The 20412-nt window shown below is 39.8% G+C and overlaps 2 protein-coding genes across 2 annotated transcripts; both read right to left on the bottom strand.

Annotated features, from left to right (window-relative positions):
- Positions 1–109: 109 nt before the first annotated feature.
- Positions 110–2497, bottom strand: mad1 (mitotic spindle assembly checkpoint protein 1; the record flags this gene model as incomplete). Its single annotated transcript, XM_020575199.1, has 5 exons — positions 110–1389; positions 1514–1682; positions 1750–1893; positions 1999–2091; positions 2162–2497. The coding sequence occupies 5 exons, from the start codon at positions 2495–2497 to the stop codon at positions 110–112; spliced, it is 2022 nt and encodes a 673-aa protein (XP_020434719.1).
- Positions 2498–2651: 154 nt separating this feature from the next.
- Positions 2652–19991, bottom strand: PPL_04293 (uncharacterized protein; the record flags this gene model as incomplete). Its single annotated transcript, XM_020575198.1, has 12 exons — positions 2652–2716; positions 2818–2889; positions 3214–3312; positions 3373–3403; positions 3527–8922; positions 8991–9470; positions 9622–16336; positions 16407–16861; positions 16955–17348; positions 17463–18464; positions 18556–19583; positions 19694–19991. 12 exons carry the CDS (start codon positions 19989–19991, stop codon positions 2652–2654), a joined length of 16035 nt encoding a protein of 5344 aa, XP_020434718.1.
- Positions 19992–20412: the final 421 nt, after the last annotated feature.

The raw sequence follows: 20412 nt of genomic DNA, 5'->3' as shown, positions 1-20412 counted from the left end.
AAAAGTGTAATGTAACATCTTGACCATTGTTTATGTGATCAGATTGTTTTATTTAAAGTAATAATGTGGTTATGTAATGTTTCATCTGTTTTTCTTTTTTCTTTTTTTTTTATGATGGGTAGAAGGTTTGTTTACTAAATAAATCCAATGTTAATTGTGAGAGGAATGCAGGGATAGAGTGACAGCTAAAGAGATATGCTCTTATCTCTTTGTCGAGTGCACGTGTATAGTCTGTATCCATCAATTCCATTTTACCAATCTTGTTCTTGGATTCAACGACACGCTGGAATACGAGGTAGTCGTTTTCGTGCTCGGCGTACATCGATTGTAGTTTGTATAGATTGTTGGTTTCCATATCCATCTTGAATCCAAAGAGAGCATAGACGACCTCTCTGTACTCGCTGATCTTTAATTTGAAAACCGATTTCAAACGCTCCATAATCTTTTCGGTCTCTGTAATCTTCATTCTCAGTCCATGATTCTCTTGGATAATCTTGGAGTCTGATTCTGGACTTTTTGGTGAGTCTGCTGACGACGACGACGAAATATTGGGATTGGTTGGATTCGATGTCATGTGCAACACCTTGGTTTTGCTAGTGTCAAATTCGCCTTTACCCAATCTAGATTCCAAAATAGCATTGTCTTGAATGAGACGTTCGATCTCCTTGGTTAGACTCTGAACTTCCGCCTTGTAGTCAACGGCTCCACCATTTGCCAGACTGGCATCGGCGCCGAGCGCATTCAGCGACTTTTCCAACTCCTCCATAAACTTCTCCTTCTCGGTGTTGGCACGCTCCAACTCTGAGATACGAGCTTGCTGTGCTTTATACAATTCATTTACATTGCCACTGGCAACGATGCTCTCGACATCGAAATGATCGAGAATTCGCTTGATACCGTCACGCTCCCTCTTGAACATATTGGTCTTTTGCAACTCTCTCGAGATCTGGTCATCTTTCTCTTTGTTACGCGATTCAAGTTTTACAAGTGTCTCTTTCAGGTCGGCGATCTGGCTGTCGAGGTCAACACAACGATTCTCTGTGAGCCGCAAGCTTGAACTCAACTGACCGATCTTGGCAATGTGAACCTGAACGTCCGACTCCAACTCTCTCACTCTCTGCTCTAGCTCCATAACACTCAGGCCACCGGTGCTAGGCAAACTAAACATTGTGTTTGATGCCATCTTTTTCTCTTCCAACAAATGTTGATATTCCACTTGCAATCTATTGTATTTCTCAACCGTTTGTTCTTGTCTTGCAACTTTATCACGTAGCGATGCAATCTCAAACTTTGCCAACTCTGGATTACCAACTGAACGTAACTGTGATTCCAATTCACTAACTCTTAGTTGACCTTTATTATGAGCTTCAGTATAATATACAACTTCACCTAAAAAATAAAATATTAAAAAAAGTAAAAATTAATTAATACGAAAAAAAAAAACTTTTAAAAAAAAGAGCGGGAAATATAACTTTTAAAAAAAAAGATAGATAAACAATAACACTCTACTTACGTTGTAATGATTGTTTCATTAATTCACATTCTTTAAGTGATTCTTGAAGTTTTGTATCTGAAGAAGATGAAGAGGATGATGATAGTGATGATTGTTGTTGTAATATTAATGAATTTGATTTATCTAAAGATGAAATTGTTGATTCTAGTTTCTTCTTTAAATCTTGTATCTATATATATTTTTATAACATTGTTAGTTAGATGATATAAATAGATGAATGTCAATAAAATACATACTTCTTTAGATAATAAAGAGTTATGATCTTTTAATGATTGAATCTGTGTATCTTTAAAACTATCTAATTCCAATGTTGAATTCTTTCTCTTTAGATCAGATGCGTCTTCTCTATATTTATTTCTCTCTTTCTCCAATGCTTTTATCTTTAATTGATAGTTTTTCTTTTAAATCCGAAAAGATAGAGAATAAGAAATTAATGATTTGAACAAAAAAAAGCTTTGTTATATATTAATTAATTAATTAGTTACCTCATCATTTGCAGCCTTTTCTTTTAATTCTTCATATTTCTTTTTATGATCATCTTCATCTTTCTTTATAATCTGAATACTCGATAGTAAATCCTAAAGATAAAATAAAATGTATAATGATTTAGAAACTATAGTCTATCTAATCTTTCAAATTAATAATTACATCTAATTGTTTGTTATGTGAAGATATTCTTCTCTCTATATCGTCTTTGGTTTCCTCGAGATTTATCTTTGATTCAGAGAGTTGACTTTTCAGTAGAGTGTTTGTTCTCTCTAGTTCATATATTTTCGATCTATTCACAGCCAACTCCTTCTCCACTGCCAGAGTCAGTTCGATTTGTTTCTCGTTCTGTTTCTTTAGTTGATCATTCTTTGATTTCTCATCGACCAGTTTCTTCTCCAAACTATTGCAATATTCCGAAAGTTGATTGGTAAACTCATCAGTACTCTCGCCATCTATCAGGTTCGATATCTTATCCTTTATTGTCTTGCTATTCATTTATCTTTATTTGAAATGATCAAAAAAAGTTTAGTTTTTTTTAACCAATTCATTTTTTTTTTTGAAAAGCAAATTCAACCATGTTTCATAAATGATTTTTTATTCTTCAACTTAAACTAAATATAATTATCTTTCAATATATTGTATATTAATACTAAAGATGACAAATCATTGTCGTCACGACATATAGACACCCATAATAACGAACACCAGTAGCATCTACAATATGAAATCGCACGTTCTTAAAATTGTTGCCACAACAACAACAACAACAACAACAATAATAACAAACTTAATAAGATAAAACCAAATCCATTAACTCTGTGGACCACCTAGGATTCTATTTTTTAATTTTCTAGATTTACTCTCTTTACAGGTTGTAACAGTACAATCTAGATTATTACAATCTGAATGCAATATTTGGAATTGTGATGAAGGATTTGGTTTTATCTTATTAAGTTTGTTTGTTGTTGTTGTTGTGGCAGTTAAAAAGTGAAATTTTAAAAAGAGTTGGTATGAACAACAAGATACATGGATTTAAGAAACATTTTGAAATCATAACATTGGTATGCTTGTATTTGCTCCGATGGATTTTTTGGAAAAAGTAATCTTCACCGATGTTACATTAATAAAGCATGATGAGTTTAGTGATAGGAAATGATAGTGACTCAGTATCGATGGGTTAACATCAGAAAGAAGATTCCTTCCAATCACACAAGCTTGTGGATTCAAGGTTAGTGGTTTGGATTCCGAGGATTTTGAAAATACCAAGGTAGACCCTTCTTTTTTATGGCGCTGGTTGTTTTCTAAATCTGCTATAATTTTAGACTTAGTTCAGCTTCATAACACTCACCTTTGGCATTGTAGACAGACACCTTCACAAAGCTCACATGATTTCAACGCTGTCTGTTGAATTTATAGAGGGATTTGGTTGATAAAAAAAAATTATTAAATTAAAAGTATTTTTAAAATTTATTTATTTATTTATTTATTTTTTGTTGATTTAACTTGTGAAAAGATATTTAATACATATTCTGAAGTAGTCTTGTGATTGTCAAGAATATCTTTAAGGAGTCCAAGGTCATCAAAGAATTCATTTTCATCTTCATAGTATTTACATTCTTCGAATGTTGTCAAAAGTGATTTGAATTCCGATTGAATCTTGGTGTAGTTGCTTGAGAGATGACTGTTGAGGTTTGTGAGAAGTAAGTCTTGTGTCTTTACGATGTCTTGAATCTTGTCGATCAAGGTGAAGAAGAGCAACCACGGTCTCAATGCATTAAATAGCGGTGCTGTTGAGGTTGGAGTTGCCATGTTGGCAGTGACAGGTGTCGATAGAGTTTCAGTGAAGCTGTAGGCAATCAACTTGGACAACAAGTTGAATCTATTGGTTCGCCATTCCTTGTAGGTATGTAGATAGAGTGTGAGTACCAGGTAGTATGGAACATTGTCGGATTGTGTTGAGGTAGTGGCGACAGTGTCAACAGTATTCGCAATGAACTGAGTGAATAGCTTGTCAAAGTGTGGTCTTCTTAGTTGATTGGCACTCGACGATCCTCCAACAACTTTTTGATCCAACAGGAAAGATCCGAATTGAATAAAGAATGGAATGATTCTAATGTTACTTTCTTTACCACCACCCTTTGAGTCTTGGCTAAATGATTCATCTTTGGCGAAACGGACAAGCAAAAGCTTGAGGTCGTGTGCCAACAATCTGAATTTCGGTCCATCTATTCTAGAGATATTGTTGATGTTACTCCAATATTTATCGCAGTATGGAGTGAACGCGTCGTTGGTGATCATTGGACCTTGAATTGGGAAGATATTGTTACATTTGGTTTGTTGATTACGAAGTGCTGCACCTTCCCACTCCTCTTTTGGAACCTTCATACTCTTGTCGGCCTTGGTGGCATCTCTATGACAGAAGTAGTGAATAATATTAAAGTGAGTTACGGTCGAGAAACCATAGGATACACCGGATGGTGTTCCAGTGGTCGAACTGACAGTGGTTTCATTGATCGGAAGCAATGGAATCTTCTTGGAGTAAGTGTAGATTCCGAGTACATCTTCAGGCTTGAAGCTGTAACCCTCACGACACACCATGCATGTGAATCCTTCTTCGTCTTCGAGTTCTTCAATGCTGCCTGGAACAAAGGTGGCAGTGATGTGTTTGCCTTGTTGCGAGAGACCTAGTTCCTTGAGGACACCTTCTCTGTGTTTCTCTGCTTGTTTCATCTTTTCGTTTCTCGACTCCTTTCGGATTTCATTGATTACCGCGGTCACCTTTGGATTGTCTTCTTTGAGTGCCTCCAAAAGATTCTCTGCGAGTGTACCAATCTTGGCGCCTGTAGTGGTCTGCTCCATAAGGTGTACACGCTTGAGAATATTCTTTTCGATGGCCATTGTTTGAGTTGGTTCGTGACCGTTGGCAAGACCCTTCAACAATACTAAGACGTATGGGAGTGCAGGTTTCTCAAGGGAATCAATCCACTCTTTCGAAGACTTGTCTTTATCCTCAGCGAAATGAGTGTCTAGATAGGTGTAGAGTGATTCGGTGATGCCACGCTCGAGAATAAAGGTTCTCAACTTGTAGCCATTTTCATCGGGACGTGTTGAGTCTGCAATCTTGGTGAAGTAATCCATGTTGGTGATGACCTGACTATCCTTTGAAAGTTTCTTTTCATCGAGTGCCTCGAATTGGAGTGATGGCTCAAAAAATTCAACGAGCGATTGAATTACCTCGACGTGTCCGTAGGTCAAGAAGGGAATGACTCTTGTCATTGCTTGAATCAACTTGGCATTCGATCGAACCAGTGGACTGGTGAGTTTGTCAAGGAATAGCGTCATTTGTTCTTGTGCTTCTTTGCTATTCTTTTGTTGAGCGAGCGCGGTGACGTCGGAATTGGAGTTGCTCAGGTAGGTTCTGTTGGCTTCGGAAACAATCGATTCTGTTATCAGTAACAGTGATTCGGCGAGATCTGGTTGTGGGAAAGCTTGTTTCAGTTTCTCGAGGAGTCGACTTACACCGTTGAGTGAGAGGAGTTGCTGACGGTTCACTTGAATCTTGATACAGTGGTAGAGAAGCTTGATGACCAGCTGTGCCAACTCTTTCTCCGTAGAGAAATCGTTGATTCTCTCGATGATGTTGAGCATTGCATCGAGACCGCCACACTCTTTCATGACACTTGTGATTTCAAATTCTTCCTCTGGATCACGCTCTTCGTTGGTGTTATCACTGAGATTCTCGATGATTTCCTCAGTGGCTTCACCGTCGAGACCTTGGAGACGATAGACAACATTCATAGGAATGTTGACATTGGCAGCACGTTGAGCTTGTGCACTTCGTTTCCAGACTTGTTCATAGACTTTCTTGATTGGGAGATCGAGCTTTATGATCTTGTTGTCGACGAGCAGCTCCATACCGTTGTCGTCATCCAAGAATGAACCGAGATCGAGTGTCTTACAGATCTTGTTCTTGACGTCACGCATCAGCGGACCGACAACATTCGATGGATATGGATTCTTGTTCATGGAACCACGAATATAGTCTTCCTGTGTCGATGCCTTGGTCAATATCATTTGGTAGATTGGCTCTGGTTTGAGTGGACAAACAATGTTGGAAATCTGCTCAAAGATGAATATTGGAGTGCGACCGTTGTTGACATGCTTGGACAACGCCTTGATATTGGCGGCAATGAACTTCTTGTTGTCTTCATTCGATTCGGAATTGAGTGCTTTCATAATGTCTTGAAGTTGTTTGACGGAATCCTCAGTCAACTTGTTCTTCTGAATGATAATTCCACGCAGTGAGAGGAATGCATCCAACACCTTATCAATGATATTGTCACGTTTCATCTTGAGTTTAATCGATGGAACTTGAACGAATGATTCTAGAATCGATACCAATGTTTTCAATACGAAACCTTGAGAGACATCAGTATTGAACGATGATTCCATAGAGTAGATACGGTCGATTTGGTTGATCATGAGATCACAGATGTAAGGGAGGAATCCTCTCACAGTGAGATAGATCTTTCGTTCGTCGCTCTGGGTGATCTTGTTGAAGAGTGCAAAGAACTCGGCACTGTATTCACCGACTTGTGCAGCGTGAGGAATCATCTTTTCAAAGAGATCGAGGAATCTAAGTGTTCTAGCTGGACTGGATCTAGAGAGTATGTTCATGAGATTGATAGTTTCAATACGAATCGATGATGTCGAATTGAAAAGCAATTTCTTGACCCAACTGTCTTCAAACAATCCTTCGAGTGGACTGGTTGGAAGTGTGATACCAGCCTTCAGTTTCTTGGCATTCAAGATCGATTTCCACTTGCCAACGTACTTGGTTGCAAGGAAACGTGCTCTGACTTCACGACGATTCATTTCCTTGTTGTCCGATGATGACGATTGAGAATGATCGACTAGGGTTGGTTGCTCATCAGTGCTATTGCTAAGGAATATCGATGGTTGGTACTTTTGTGACCACGATTCGAATGAATCGGAATTCAACCATTCATCGTACTTGACATTGGGATCGGCGCTGTCAAAGTAGGAGAGCGACGAAGAGTCGGACGAGGTGGAGATGGCTGCTCTGACTGTGGCGCTGCTGGTGGCACTCGATGGATGTGCACCTGGAAGAATCTCAGTTGCCTTGTTGGCGGTCTCAAGTGATCCGAGAGCTGGATTCTTTCTGGATTTGAGTCGTTCGAATTTGAGCTGCAACAACTTTTGGTTCTCAGTGTTGTCTTGATCTTTTTGAGCGGCTTTAGCTTGTGAATCGAGTGTGCAAAGCGAGAGAATGATCTTGAGACATGGGAGAATGATAAATTCAGAGATGACAGGACTGTCGGAACCGACATCGATCGCTTTGAAGAATATCTCCATGATGAAACGGAATCTGGTTTGCCAGAGACTGTCGGTGAGGTGACTGTACTCCTTGACCAACATCATATGACTGGAGATCATGGTTGGCAGATCGAGTGAACTGCAATTCTCAATGACATAGTCAATCTTGTTGCGAATCCACTGATTGAGCTGGACGGTTGCGTCAGCATTGTTCTTGGTCAAATAGGAGATGGCCAAGCGAGCGTTGTTTCTGGAATCACTCTTTCCTTGATGAATATTGTTCTTAAAGAGTTCCTTTGTCAGACCCTTTGCAATCAAGAGATTTCTCAGGTCGACGAGAGCAGGATTTCTCGAGAGATGATTCAAAAAGGCAAGCGATTGCTCGGCGAATGAATTGGAACAACCGAAACAGTTACTGGTTTCACGCATCATGGTGTCTTTCGATCTTGGTTTCTTGGAGAGTGAGTTCATGTACTTGAGAATCTCCATACGAGTGGACAACAAGATTTGAACGCTCTTGCTCAGACCTTCAAAGATCGACTTGCACTCTTTCTCGTAGAGTTTGGCGAGATATCCAATCTTTCGGTTGATCTTGAGTGAGATAAAGTTGTTGGCTTGCGATGCACTTCCGCTGGCGGCAGCGGATGATTGAGCGGGAGCAGCGGCTGCTTGACTCGATGCAGCAGCGGCCGCTGTCATGTTGGCAAACATCTCTTCTTTGGGCCATGCTTCCTGAGTTTGGAAGGAAGTGATAAGATTGGCAATGATCTTTTTGAATCCAGTGAGACGTTGATACTTCTTGTGTGCATTCTCCGATTCCTTGTCGATGGTAGCAACGGCACGAGCATAGTCGTCTTGATTCTCGATCTTCTCAACCGAGACGGTTGGCTTGCAAGTGAAGGAGTAGTCGAAGCGAGCGTGTTTAGAGTAACCGCATTCATTACAGAGGAATGCTTCGAGATGGTCGTAGTTGATATTACGACACTGCTTGCACTGATAGGCATTCTCGTGGCAGTGTTTGCATAGACCATGTTTATCGGTCACCGTTCTGCTACAACGTGGACACTGAAGTTTCTCCGATGCCAACGCTTGCAGGTTGTCGTGGAAGTCAAAGTACTCGATCATAAAGTTGGTAGCGGCAATTGGGATTTGGAACTTCACAGTCTTTTCGTTTTGGTTCGGAGTGAAGTGGATCTGCTTCAACTTCTTCCACTGTTGGAACTTGCCTTTGAGTTCGCCAATGTCAGAGATGATCTTGTTGTTGTAGTAGAGATTGATGGTCTTGATCATTCTTGCCTTCTTGATATCACTGATATTGATAGTGAGTTTCTGGATGCTGTATACACCGTTGAACTTTATCAGTTGTGCACTCTCAGTGAACTTGACCTCTTGCTTGAGAGTGTCCAGCCTGTAGGTTTGATATTGTACCTCTGGATTGTTACACACAAGACATGGTTCCGACTCCAAATAGTAACCATCCAACTCCAAAATAGTTCCAAGACTATTGTAGATCTGTGAGTTTGGATGATTACAAATAACATTATTCTGTGTTTTGAAACTCTTTACAAATTTATCAGCGAATTCTATTGAAGGTAAATAAATTAGTATTCAAAATCGAATAAGATTATATAAATATTTGTAAATAACATACCATTATATTGATCCTTCCATTTGTTTGAATCAATTTCATTGATGAAATAGGTAAGTAGCTCCATAAACTCATTTGAATTCTTTCCATAGGAGACAACTTTGTCTAATTTGGTCCAAAGTACTCTGTTGATGAATATTTTTTGTTCATCGTTGCAAGATTTCCAGAGATAGTACAAAAAGTTGCTGGTATTGGTTCGCAAATCGAGTGCATTTGGTTCCAACAACAGTTTGTTGATCAGTGTATCTAAGAGATTGTCTTGAAGGAAGATTGGAATGATCTTGGTGATGAACGCAGAGTTATCACTTGCCATTTCAACATCCATTGCTACTTCTTTCTCAGAGGTTGAGGATTCAACCTTTGATTGATCTTTCTTTGGGTCAACCTTCTCAGTGACGAAAGCATAGGTCAGCAATTCGAGAATCAACGAAGAAGATTCCTCTGGAAGAGTGAATAGATTATTGAATAGAACAACCAATACATCTGTTTTTTTTTTTTGAAAGATAAATAAAATAGAATTAGATTAGTAATCATATTTTATCAAAGAACTATCAAATGATTAATAATAGTTTACCATTGTTATCACAGAAATATTGCCAGCTGTTTGGACGATTTGAAGCAACTTCCAACATACTAGAGAGATAGTTGATCAATTTGATTAAGTGATCGTAATGGATATCGCCAGTGAATCCATTGGATTGAGACTCCAAGTTTTGAATCTTGGTGAACTTGTTTCGCAATAGATATTCGTCACGAATCGAGTAGTACGAGGATTTGGTTTGACTGAGGAGAAGAAGAAGTTTCTTTGGATATTTGACAAAGGAGGCAGTCTTTTTGGAGTGAATATAACTGCATACCAATGAATCCCATTCAGATACAACAAACATTGGTTTTTCGTCAACAATGTTATTGTTGTTACTATTGCTGCTGTTGCTGTTGTTATCAATCTTCTTCTTACGACGATCACAACGATAGAAGGTAATGGCTATCTTGAATATACTCTTGGCAATGATCTGGTGGAATGTGTTCAATGATTGTGGCAATGATTTCGAGAAGAACGGGTAGAATCTATTCTTGGAAAGTGATTGATCATCTTGGCTGTTTGCAACCAAGAGTGCGCCGAATGGCGAGTTGTTTCCGTCTTGAGCAAATTGTTGTTTGGAAATGACTTCGAATAGTTGTTGCAGCCAGGTTTGGAGAATTCCAACGAATCCTTTCTTCACCAACATCTCAGAGATCTTAAAGATGATTTGGTGTGAAAGAATGGGTGCGCTTGTGGTGGAAGAGGCAGTGATTGGCGAACTGGAGCTTGGCTTCGATGGGTCCTTCAACTTCATCTGCTTGTGTTCTTCGGTGTCCAACAGCACAGCTAGCAATAGAATCACCATGGTATCGGATTCAAGTGCCAAACTCTTGTGAGTTAGATACTTACCGAGTGTTGCAGTATTCTTGCTGAGATACTGAACGACCAAATTGATGAAATGATCCATGTGGCTAGAGGATACCAACTTGTTATTGAGGTGGATGAACAACGACTTTAACACTTGGAAGTAGGGCAACACAGTGTTGAATCCCTTCTCATAGAGTTGATTGATTTCATCGAGAACATACTTGAACAGGAAGAGAGTAGCATCTTCAGCTGCAGTAGACTCTGTTTCCATCTTATCTGGAGTGGCTGTAGTGGTCGTCTCTTGTGGAGCATCCAAACTCATTGCAATAGCACGTTGTAAATCTTCATCGTAATCTGAACTAGGTTGTTGTTGTTGTTGATGTTCATTGGATGAAGATACGACACCTGTTGTTGTTTCTGCTGTTGTAGTTGCTGCTGCTGTTGGTTCATCTATCTTCATTGGTTCATCCAATAGATACTCTGTGAATTTGTGGTCGGATGGATGTAAATCTCCTTGTTTTATCTCTTGATAGCAGTTGTCGCATAGATCGAAATCTGCACATACATCGCAATGCCAACGTTTGTTGAGAATTGGACTGGTCGAACATTTGTCACAACTGAAAAGAACTTCATCGATGAACTGTGTTGATGACGATTGTTGTTTGTCATCGGCGTTGGAATGGCCAGTTGCATTGTTGACGGGGATCGACGAGTTACCGGATGATTTGGTAATCAATGCGCATAGTGAGAGTGATGCACGTGTTCTCACTGCCTCTGAAGGATGAGACAACAGTTTCTTGATGAGCTCAAACATCGACGATGTAGGGAATGATTTCGAGCGTAAACAATTCCAGAGAAGATGAGTTAGATTGGAAACCACCTGTTCGTTGGTGAGTGTATTCGACACGCCAGAGTTGGTAGCCGAGAGATAGACCGATAGGAGATCGCTGAGGAACGAAGGACGGTTTGAAAGAATGTTTTGTGTCAATTTAGCTGGTTGATTGCAAGAGATCTTCTTGAGAATCTTGATGATATGATCCAAGCTCTCAACATCGCCAGCATTGAGCGCACCGTTGCTAGATGACAACATCGGTGAGCGCGGTGCTGCCAACTTCATCATCTTGGTGATTGAATCACTTGCGTACTGGAGCAACGTAGAGTACTTGAGTGTAATGTATTCTTCGTGAGATGGATGAATCATCTTCAACAATGACTTTACCGATGGCTGTAAGAAGAGTAGTTGTGGATCTGTCATGATAGCTGGTAACTGTTGGAATTGAGTGAGTTGACCAGCTTGTTGTGGCGATGCAACAGAGAAGTAGTATTTCAATAGATTCATCGAGTGAAGTAGTACCGATTCCGTTGGATTCTGAGATTCTACGGATTGTGTCGATTTGTGTTCAGCCGATTCATCCCATCCAATGGTTTCCTTGGATATGGCATAGATTTCGACAGAATCAATGATTGGAGCGTTGCCGAGATTGTAAGCGGAAGATGCAATCAGTGTCAGTTTCTTGCTGGACTTGAGTGACTCTTCTTTGGTGAGAGGAATGTCATACCATCTTCTCAGAGATTCGGTTGTGGTTATGACACGGTCAAACACTCGCAATTCAGTGGGAATGTGCTTCAAGCTTGCGTGACCGAGCAGCACACGAATACCACAGATAACAACATCGGGATCGTTGTTATAAGCAATGAGCGAGAGTGAGTCGAGATTCTGACAGGCAATGTATTCGTCGTTGTTGGCAAGACGTTGCTTGATCAAGTCTTGTGAGTAACACATGAGTGGATCACCACCAAACTTTACTTGTGGAGTGATACATTCAACTTTCTCAAAGAAATCGATTGGGAACACAGGATTTTCAGAAGTCTTACTGCTAGCTGTGGAAACAGTTGACAAGGTTGCTGCAGTTGAGGTTGTTGGCTTCTTTGATTTCTTCAATAGCGAAAGGATATCGATACCACTTTCTTTGGTTTCAACCGATTGACTCTTGCTGGCTGCTGTTGGTGCTGTCAGAGGTGTTTCAATGGAGTAGTCATAACGTGAAAGTGAACCGTCTTCCAGCAATACCAATAGCTTTGGTGATGCTTTGTTCACCCAGGTCATACCCTCGACTTTTGGTGTTAGCTTGACGGATTGCATTTGAATTTCATTCGCGAGAATCTTCATGGTCAACAAGAAACCACCTCTTGCCGAGAGACAAGAGAAGATGTTCGAGTGATTCGGAGAGAGTTGGATGAAATTCATTGATGGCATGGCAATCTTTAGGTTTGGATCTTGGATGGGGAATGTCGAGGTGACCGACATGTTATCATCGAACTGAAGAGCGTGCACTTCACCGTTGGTGTAGGTGCAGATGAGCATATCCAAGTCGGGCGCATTGAAGACGGTGACACCACTCGATTGCTTCTGTGTCGGCACCTGGATGGTTTCTATCATGATACACGATTCGTCATCGATACTGTCTTGGATGGCCTGGAAATAGAGCATTCCCGACTCGGCAAGCGCAACGATATAGTTGGTATTGTTACGACGGACAATAGTCATATCACGAATGTAGTCTTCAACCAAAGTGTAAAAGTGAATCGGTGAGAGATTGTCCTGAGCGAGATTATAGATTTTGATAAACTCATTGGTTACCACGGCAATCTCGGTTTGCGAACCGACAACCCACTCGACCTTGATGATGTAGATGTTCTCACCGAGTGAATAGAGTGAGAGATCGACAACCAATTGATCGACAATCTCGTCTTTTTGATTGACAGTTAGAATCTTGCATTCTTTGTAACCGACAACAGCGAGATAACGTTCGTTCAATGGGTTGAATACCATGCTCACCACCGGATATTGTACCGATGACTTTGAGAGTACTTTAATGGCGGTCTTGTCGACGGTGGAGTCGTCGTCCAGAATCTTTGAGAGATTGATAATGCTGACATTCTCACCCTCGGCCAGCGCAACAACACCACGCGAATTCGAGGTGATGGCACGACGCTGAATGTGACCGGATCCAATGTGATTCTTCATTTGATTGCCTTCAGTTCCTTCATACTTTAGTTTCGCTTCGAATGAATTGTATTTAGTTGTTTTCTTCATTGAGAACAAATCGGTTTTGGCGACCATCTCTTTGGTTGACTTGGTAACAGTTTCTCCACCACTCGGGAAGATGTTGTAAACTGGATTTGCAGCGACATCAACTGTTGGTTTGGAAGTTGATTTGTACAGTTGAATCAACTGTGGATACAAAGCGGATATTCTTGTGATAATGTCAGAGTATTCTCCGATTCCGGCGAGTAGCTTCTCTTTGTCTTGCTGAGTGACATAGGGAGCAAAGAACGATACTTCTTTGTCGGAAGTAGAAGCAGCAGCAGCAGCTGATGATGGAGCAGCAGAGACTAATGATGGAAGAAGATCCGGTAATTTTGGAACCGATAGTTTGTCGGTTTTCGGTGGTTGATATGCACGTGGCTTCAAAGCTTTACAAGCACCTCCCTTTCCGGCACCGGCACCACAGTCACAGAAGAATCGACTGAATCTGCTGTAACTCACAGCATGTCCTTTGTGACACACTTTTACACAGACAGAGCAACATCCCTCTGACAACTTCAAGTTGCAAGTGTAACAGAAATACCAATGTTGTTCCATGTACTCGCTCTTTGTAGCAGTGTAAGTACAGAGTTTCGATGCCAACTTTGATTCCTTATCTTCTTCATTTTCACCGGTGGCATTTCCAAAGATTCCAACATCAGATGCTGGAGAAGCGGCTGAGGTACTTGAAGCATCGTTTTGTCCGTAGCTCGACTGCTTCCATTCTCTGTCTTCGTCCAACAAATCGTCGTCTTCCTCCTCATCTTCCATGAGTGAATCGTGGTCTTCTGTTATCATTGGATCGATAGCAACGCCATCTTTGTGGTGATGGTGATGACTGCACTTGGGAGATGGCACTTCCGATTTGAAGATCTCGAGGAAACTCTCAATGAATTCGAGAATGATGTCGAGCGACTCGATTTGTTCGGATGTTGGTTTGACCAACGATGGTGAGTTCAATCGTGACACTTCAGCAAACAAGAGTACCAGTTGATTCTGCTTGATCGCAATGTATTGCAGTAGACCAAAGTAACCTCTGAGCAGGTGTGGGTAGTCGATCCATTGATTAAAAGCCGATCCCAAAGAGGATAGCAAATAGTTAAAGAGCGACGGTGCAAAATCACTCACTTTTTCTTCCCAATCTACAATCGTGGACGAGAGAACCGGTGAAACAGGTGGTGTCTTCTTTCCATAGACATTCGGCTTCTTTGCTTTCTTCTTGCTCTTCTTATCGTTACTTGAGCTACTATCTTCATCATCGCTGTTCTTATCCTCATTGTTTTTGTCTGTGGCATTCAAAGAGAAGTTTGCAAAGTCTTTGTTACCAGTGATCAATCCAATTAGACGGACAACATACTCTTGAATCTGTACAGACGACGGAGTGACCGACAATGATTTCTTATCGTTGTTGTCAATCACCATGGAATCGGCGTCGATAGCGACAGAAGAAGAAGAAGAAGATGAAACAGCATCATTATCTTCTGTATTGTTAACAACAATGGTTCCAAGAAGTTTCTGTTCAAACCACAGTTTAAGATCGTCAGCTGGAATCGAAGTGAATGCCGAGATTGCGTGACTTCTCAATGAGGTTGTGTAATCGGGTGGGATTGGAATGGTCATGAGTTGAATCAATGTAGATAGCGCCTTGCGATTGATGGTTGGATTCTGATTGTTGAGAGTCAACCAAAAGAATGCACTGATATCACCTAGTGGCAATGTGACTGTGAATTGTTCACCCATTGGCATAGCGTTCTTGGAGGAAATATAGTGGCAATAGAGATGATTTGGATAGCTCTTTGCCACCAGGATAATGGCATCCAGGTGCAGCACAATGATCGATTCGAGAGCAGATCCCTTCTTGATCTCTGCCGGCAGTGTGGCAATGAGTCGAACGATCTTCTCGAATGATTGCAACTTTGAGAGGTTGATGAGGAATGCCAGTTGATTGGTTGACAAATCCAGGTATTTCGACTCCTTCATGAAAGAGAGCATCTGGTCGATGTTCAAGTACATATGCTCGTAGGAGAGTTCCAACTTTAGCGATGCAGCCTTTGGAAGTTTGCATTCGTTGGATGTGGCAATGAATGCCAGCTCACTGATGGAGGTTATAATCTGTTGGGTGGAGATGACGTCCAGTGTCTGTGAGGCAGACTTTACCGGCTGGTAGTCGGTAGGACGATAGGGATGAATGAGCCAACCAAATGTGTCGTCGTGCACCTTTGAGAGATTGGACGCGTCCACTCTGATCTCTTTGGTCCATCTATCGACAACGTCGCGATCTGACTTGACAAAGCCAAGACGCTCCATAAGATTGAGAACATCGGGTTTGTTTGAGAATGAGAAACACTCTTTGATCAACTCTATGTGATTCTTTGATTCGTGAGAGAGTTGCTTGGTGAGAGCGGTCTTATGTTCTCTCTTGAAGAACTGGAGCAAATCGATCAAACACTCATAGAGCTGAGGAATCAAATGAGTGATACTGGCGGCGGCTATACTTGCCAATCCAAGAGTTGGCAACTGAGAAGCGGCACTATTCACCTTGTCAGTTTCCATCTTTTCGACTTCATCGTCGTTCTCTCCGACATCGGGATCAAAGAGAGTGTCCCAACCTTCAAAGTATTCACTATCCATCTTTACATTCTCTTGTTTCTCAAAGACGTTGGCCAAGAATGACAAGCTTACTTGCACCAAACTATGGAATCTAACATTGGATCTAAGGGTACTGGAATCATCTGACACTGATTTCGACAATCCACCAATAATATTCTTGACATGAGCAATCCAAGGAATCTCTTGAACCAATGGATTTGTAGAGTGTGTAGTCAACAAAGATTGAAGATATGAAACATAAACAATAGATTTACAATCGATCTGTCAGATAAATTAATTAAAATTAGTCAAAAGGGTTGATAAAAAAGTAATGATTATCAACTCTACTTACATGATCAAATAATGATTTATCTTTGAGTGATTGTTGGAATGATTTGGAAGGTGGCAATGAGCTAATTAACAAACAACTTGAAGAAATAATATAGTCGTAGTACATTGATTCCATGGCTGATGTGAATGTTGGTGGCTCCAAAGCTGACAATCCAAAGCAAACGGTATTGTAGAACTCTTCATAGGGAATAGAACATTGTTGCTCAAAAAAGAGTGAGACTGTATCTAAATTCGATGATTGCAACCAACTGTTCTTTGAGGATTGTGATGCCGGTGTAAAGTTGAATTCATAGAGATCTGGTTTCTTGTAGGTAGTGATGATTGGCTGTTGATCCACCAGATACTTGTAGTTACGAGTGATAATTGAGTTATGTACCTCCTGTTGGATAACATTGTTCTTTGGATTTGGCGTAAGAATACAATCAAAGAATATATTTGATAATTGTGTAGATGGTGCTTTAAAATTGAATATTATATCTTTGTGAAATGTAATCGATTAGTTTGTTACTTAGTTAACTTAATCAGGTTGATTCAAATTTTACTACTTACAATTTAAAATCATTATGAGTCTTGAGAATATCAAAGAATTTGGAATGAATTTCGATTCTTTGTTTCTTTGGATGACTTGTTGAATGTGGGTGTAGGATTGCTTGACTATTTCAGTACGATGTTGAAGATCTAATGTATGGAATGAGAATAGGAGGAATATAATATACTCGATTGCAAATACCTCTTTGAATTGATCGTTCTCATTGTTGTTGGTAGTGTTGGAGCAAGTAGATTTGACACGATTCAAGAAATCCTCCCACAAAGCAAATGCCAGTGAATTGTTTTGATTTTGGTTGGCAGCAGCTGCTGCTTGTCGTTTAACAAAGATCCAACCAAGCCAGGTCATTTGTTCGCGTGGAATGATGGTGGCGACATTCGACAGTGCCTCCTTTGGCTGGGTGAGGATCAAGCGCATCAAAGGATCGTACAACGCCTCTGGTATACAATCGCGCTTCACCAAGTTGAAACAGATCGATTGCAACAGTGTTGTAAAGGTTTTCGAATTTACAAATGGACCGACCACACCCTTGGCAATGGTGACAAAGGGCGATTGCATAAAGAGAAGCTCCGATAACACCTGGAGATGATTGATTGTCAAACTATGCTTCAAAAGATGTATAAATGAATTGGAACTGGTCGATGGTGATGTTGTTGTTGTAAATAAATCGTTGATAAAGTTAAAGAAACTAAGCTCGGTGTCGTCGTCTTTGGAAAGTCCAACACTCGAAAGATACTGTTGTGAGACCGATAACGATGATGCACCTGGTGTTTGTAATAGGATATTATGATGATCGGACGATGAATTCAAGGAACTCGATTCCTCTTCGGCGTCACTACTATCGCTCTCGCTGTCCGGCTCGAACAACACACCGAAAAGACTGTCCTCTTCGCCATAGCTTTTGTTGGGTGATGTAACTTTATTTACAGTTGTCGATGATGTTGATGTTGCTTGTTGTTTAGATGGTGATGTTAGTTGATTAGTATTATTGTTGTTGTCGGTGTTGTTACTTGGTGGTAGATGTGCATGTTGATCCTTCAATTTGAAGCATGAGATATACAAGATAGTAAATACAGAATCCAAAAGTCTTGGTGCAATGAATCGGTTGCACAACTCTTGATTGGTGAATTCAGCTGTGGCAGTTTTTTGTGCCGATGATGATGATCTTGACAAGAAGAAATCGAAATTAATCGATTGCTTCTCAGAAGAAGATGAGACTACAAACTTGGTGGTTGGCTCACGATTGAGAAGTGTAGATGTCAGACTTGCTGCAGTGATATCACTTCCGACCACCGCACTCCACTGAGTATCCTGCAAGGTAGAGGCATTGTCCAAATGTGCAAATACCAAATCCAAAGCCAATATAACCAACTGCGGACTCCAACAAAAGTGAACAGAAGAAGCAACAGCTGCAGGATCTTGCATCAACGAATCTCTCTTGGATGCAATCAAATCATCCAATTTAACATTCATCTTTTCGATATCTGTCAAAACACAAAGTGAGAAAAACACCTAATTATAAGTAAGTTGTAAGTTGGTTAGTTAGTAAGATACTAGTCACTACACTCTAGTGACAAAATAATGATTTGGTTAATTAACATACTTCTGCTTTTGCTTTCAAATCTGGATGTTGTGACTTTCCACTGAGGAATGTGAATATGTTTTCAAAGATTTGAGTGGTGAAGAGTGTGCCTTTGATAAGGGTAATCTGTTGCTTGAGGTGATGAGATTGATACGATCTGATGGTGCCGATTAGAGTACCCAAAAAGTCAATCATCCAGGCGATGGCAGTGTTGTCCATAAAGTCAAACTCGCGAGAGAACATGATGTCCAGTACGTTGCCAATGAAGTTTGCGTAGCTGTACTCACGTTCTTTGATGTGTTCGAACTTCTCTTGCACCTCCAACTTGTCGGTGTATGGCAGCAACAGACCCGAGCAGATTGCAATGAGACGTGATGGTCCGTGAATCGACTTGAAGTGATTCGAACAGATCTTGGCCAACTCCTCGTTGTTGGAATCTGACGACGATTCGTCTTCCTCGTCATCAGAGTCATCACTACCACTAGTGAGCTTGTTGTTTTTGTTGCTGGACTTTAAAGAATCAGTGGCGGCATTTGCCGGTGTCTTCAAAACTGAATCTGTTTGTTGTTTCTGTTTCTCTAACAACCACTGATCGTTTTTCAATCCATTATTTAAGAATTGATCAAAGATATTTGTAGAGTTATCTGTTGTTGAAGTTGTTGCTGTAGTTGTTGTTGATGTATTGGTTTCAACACTATCCGACTTTGTTTGTTTCGAGGAATCTGATACTGATGTCAATTTACTTTCATTGTCAGCAGTAACAAATGGAATATCTAAATCAAGAAATGAAGGTATGTCATCAAGTGCAGACTTGTCGAAATCGGTTGATGGATACTCTATACAACATAACATATCTATAACCGATAGAAGATAGATTTGATTCAATGATTTAAATGTTGTTGTTGTTGTTGTTGTTGTATTATTATTATTATTGTTGCTGTTGTTGTTGTTACCAATGTTTCTCTCTGAATCACACCATCTCTCAAGTGAATTCAAACAGAAATCTAATGAACTTTTACTAAATGAATGAATCAACTCTTTGTCGACATCTGTATATTTGTAGTATTATGTGTGTTTTAACAATAAACATATGTTAATATATTAAAGATAGATTGCTATATTATTTATATTATCAAAAACAACTCACTATTTAATTTACTATCTATAATGAGTAGTGAAATGAATTCAATGACCTTGGTAAGGTAGAATACATTGGCAGGAGGTATTTTACAATAGGTTTCCTGTGACCTTAGTAATTGTAATAATACAGAGAGATCACCGAGTTTCTCTTGTTTCAATTGCTTTGATAACTCTGTAAAATAGTTTTTAAAGTTATCGACGGCAGCCTTTGGTTTATTTCCTTCACTCGTATCCATTGCTTTCTCACTCTTATTACTATTACTATTGTTGTTGTTATTGTTATCAGATTGTTGTTGAGCACCTCCCTGTATATTCATATTCATATAGTAATTTGAAGTTTTAGTTAGTTTATTAATAAAATTAAATTTAAATATATTGCGAAAATCAATAAAACTTTGTTGTTGTTGTTGTTGTTGTTATTGAGTTTTAGGTGGATGCGAAGGTAAATATTAATTTAATCTATTATTTTTAATTTTGCAAAAAAAAAAAAAAAAAAAAAAAAAAAAACAATTTTAAATTCCAAAAAAGTTTTTCTGTGTGTGAGTGAGAAGAATTTTATAAGAATTTGAAAAACAAACAATTAAGAGGCTGGAAATTACAGAGTCAAACAAAAAACAAAGATGTATGTGTGTGTTGTTTTGTATTTGTATATACATACGTCTGTGCCTCGAACCATTAGACTCTCTGATAATGCAATTGCTAAAAGGAGATCTGGGTCCATTTTTTGAATTGTACTTG

This window comes from Heterostelium album, assembly GCF_000004825.1.
Source record: "Heterostelium album PN500 unplaced genomic scaffold PPL_contig9, whole genome shotgun sequence".
NCBI lineage: Eukaryota > Evosea > Eumycetozoa > Acytosteliales > Acytosteliaceae > Heterostelium > Heterostelium album.
The sequence above is the reverse complement of the archived record's forward strand: the minus strand, read 5'-3'. Positions and strand labels throughout refer to the sequence as shown.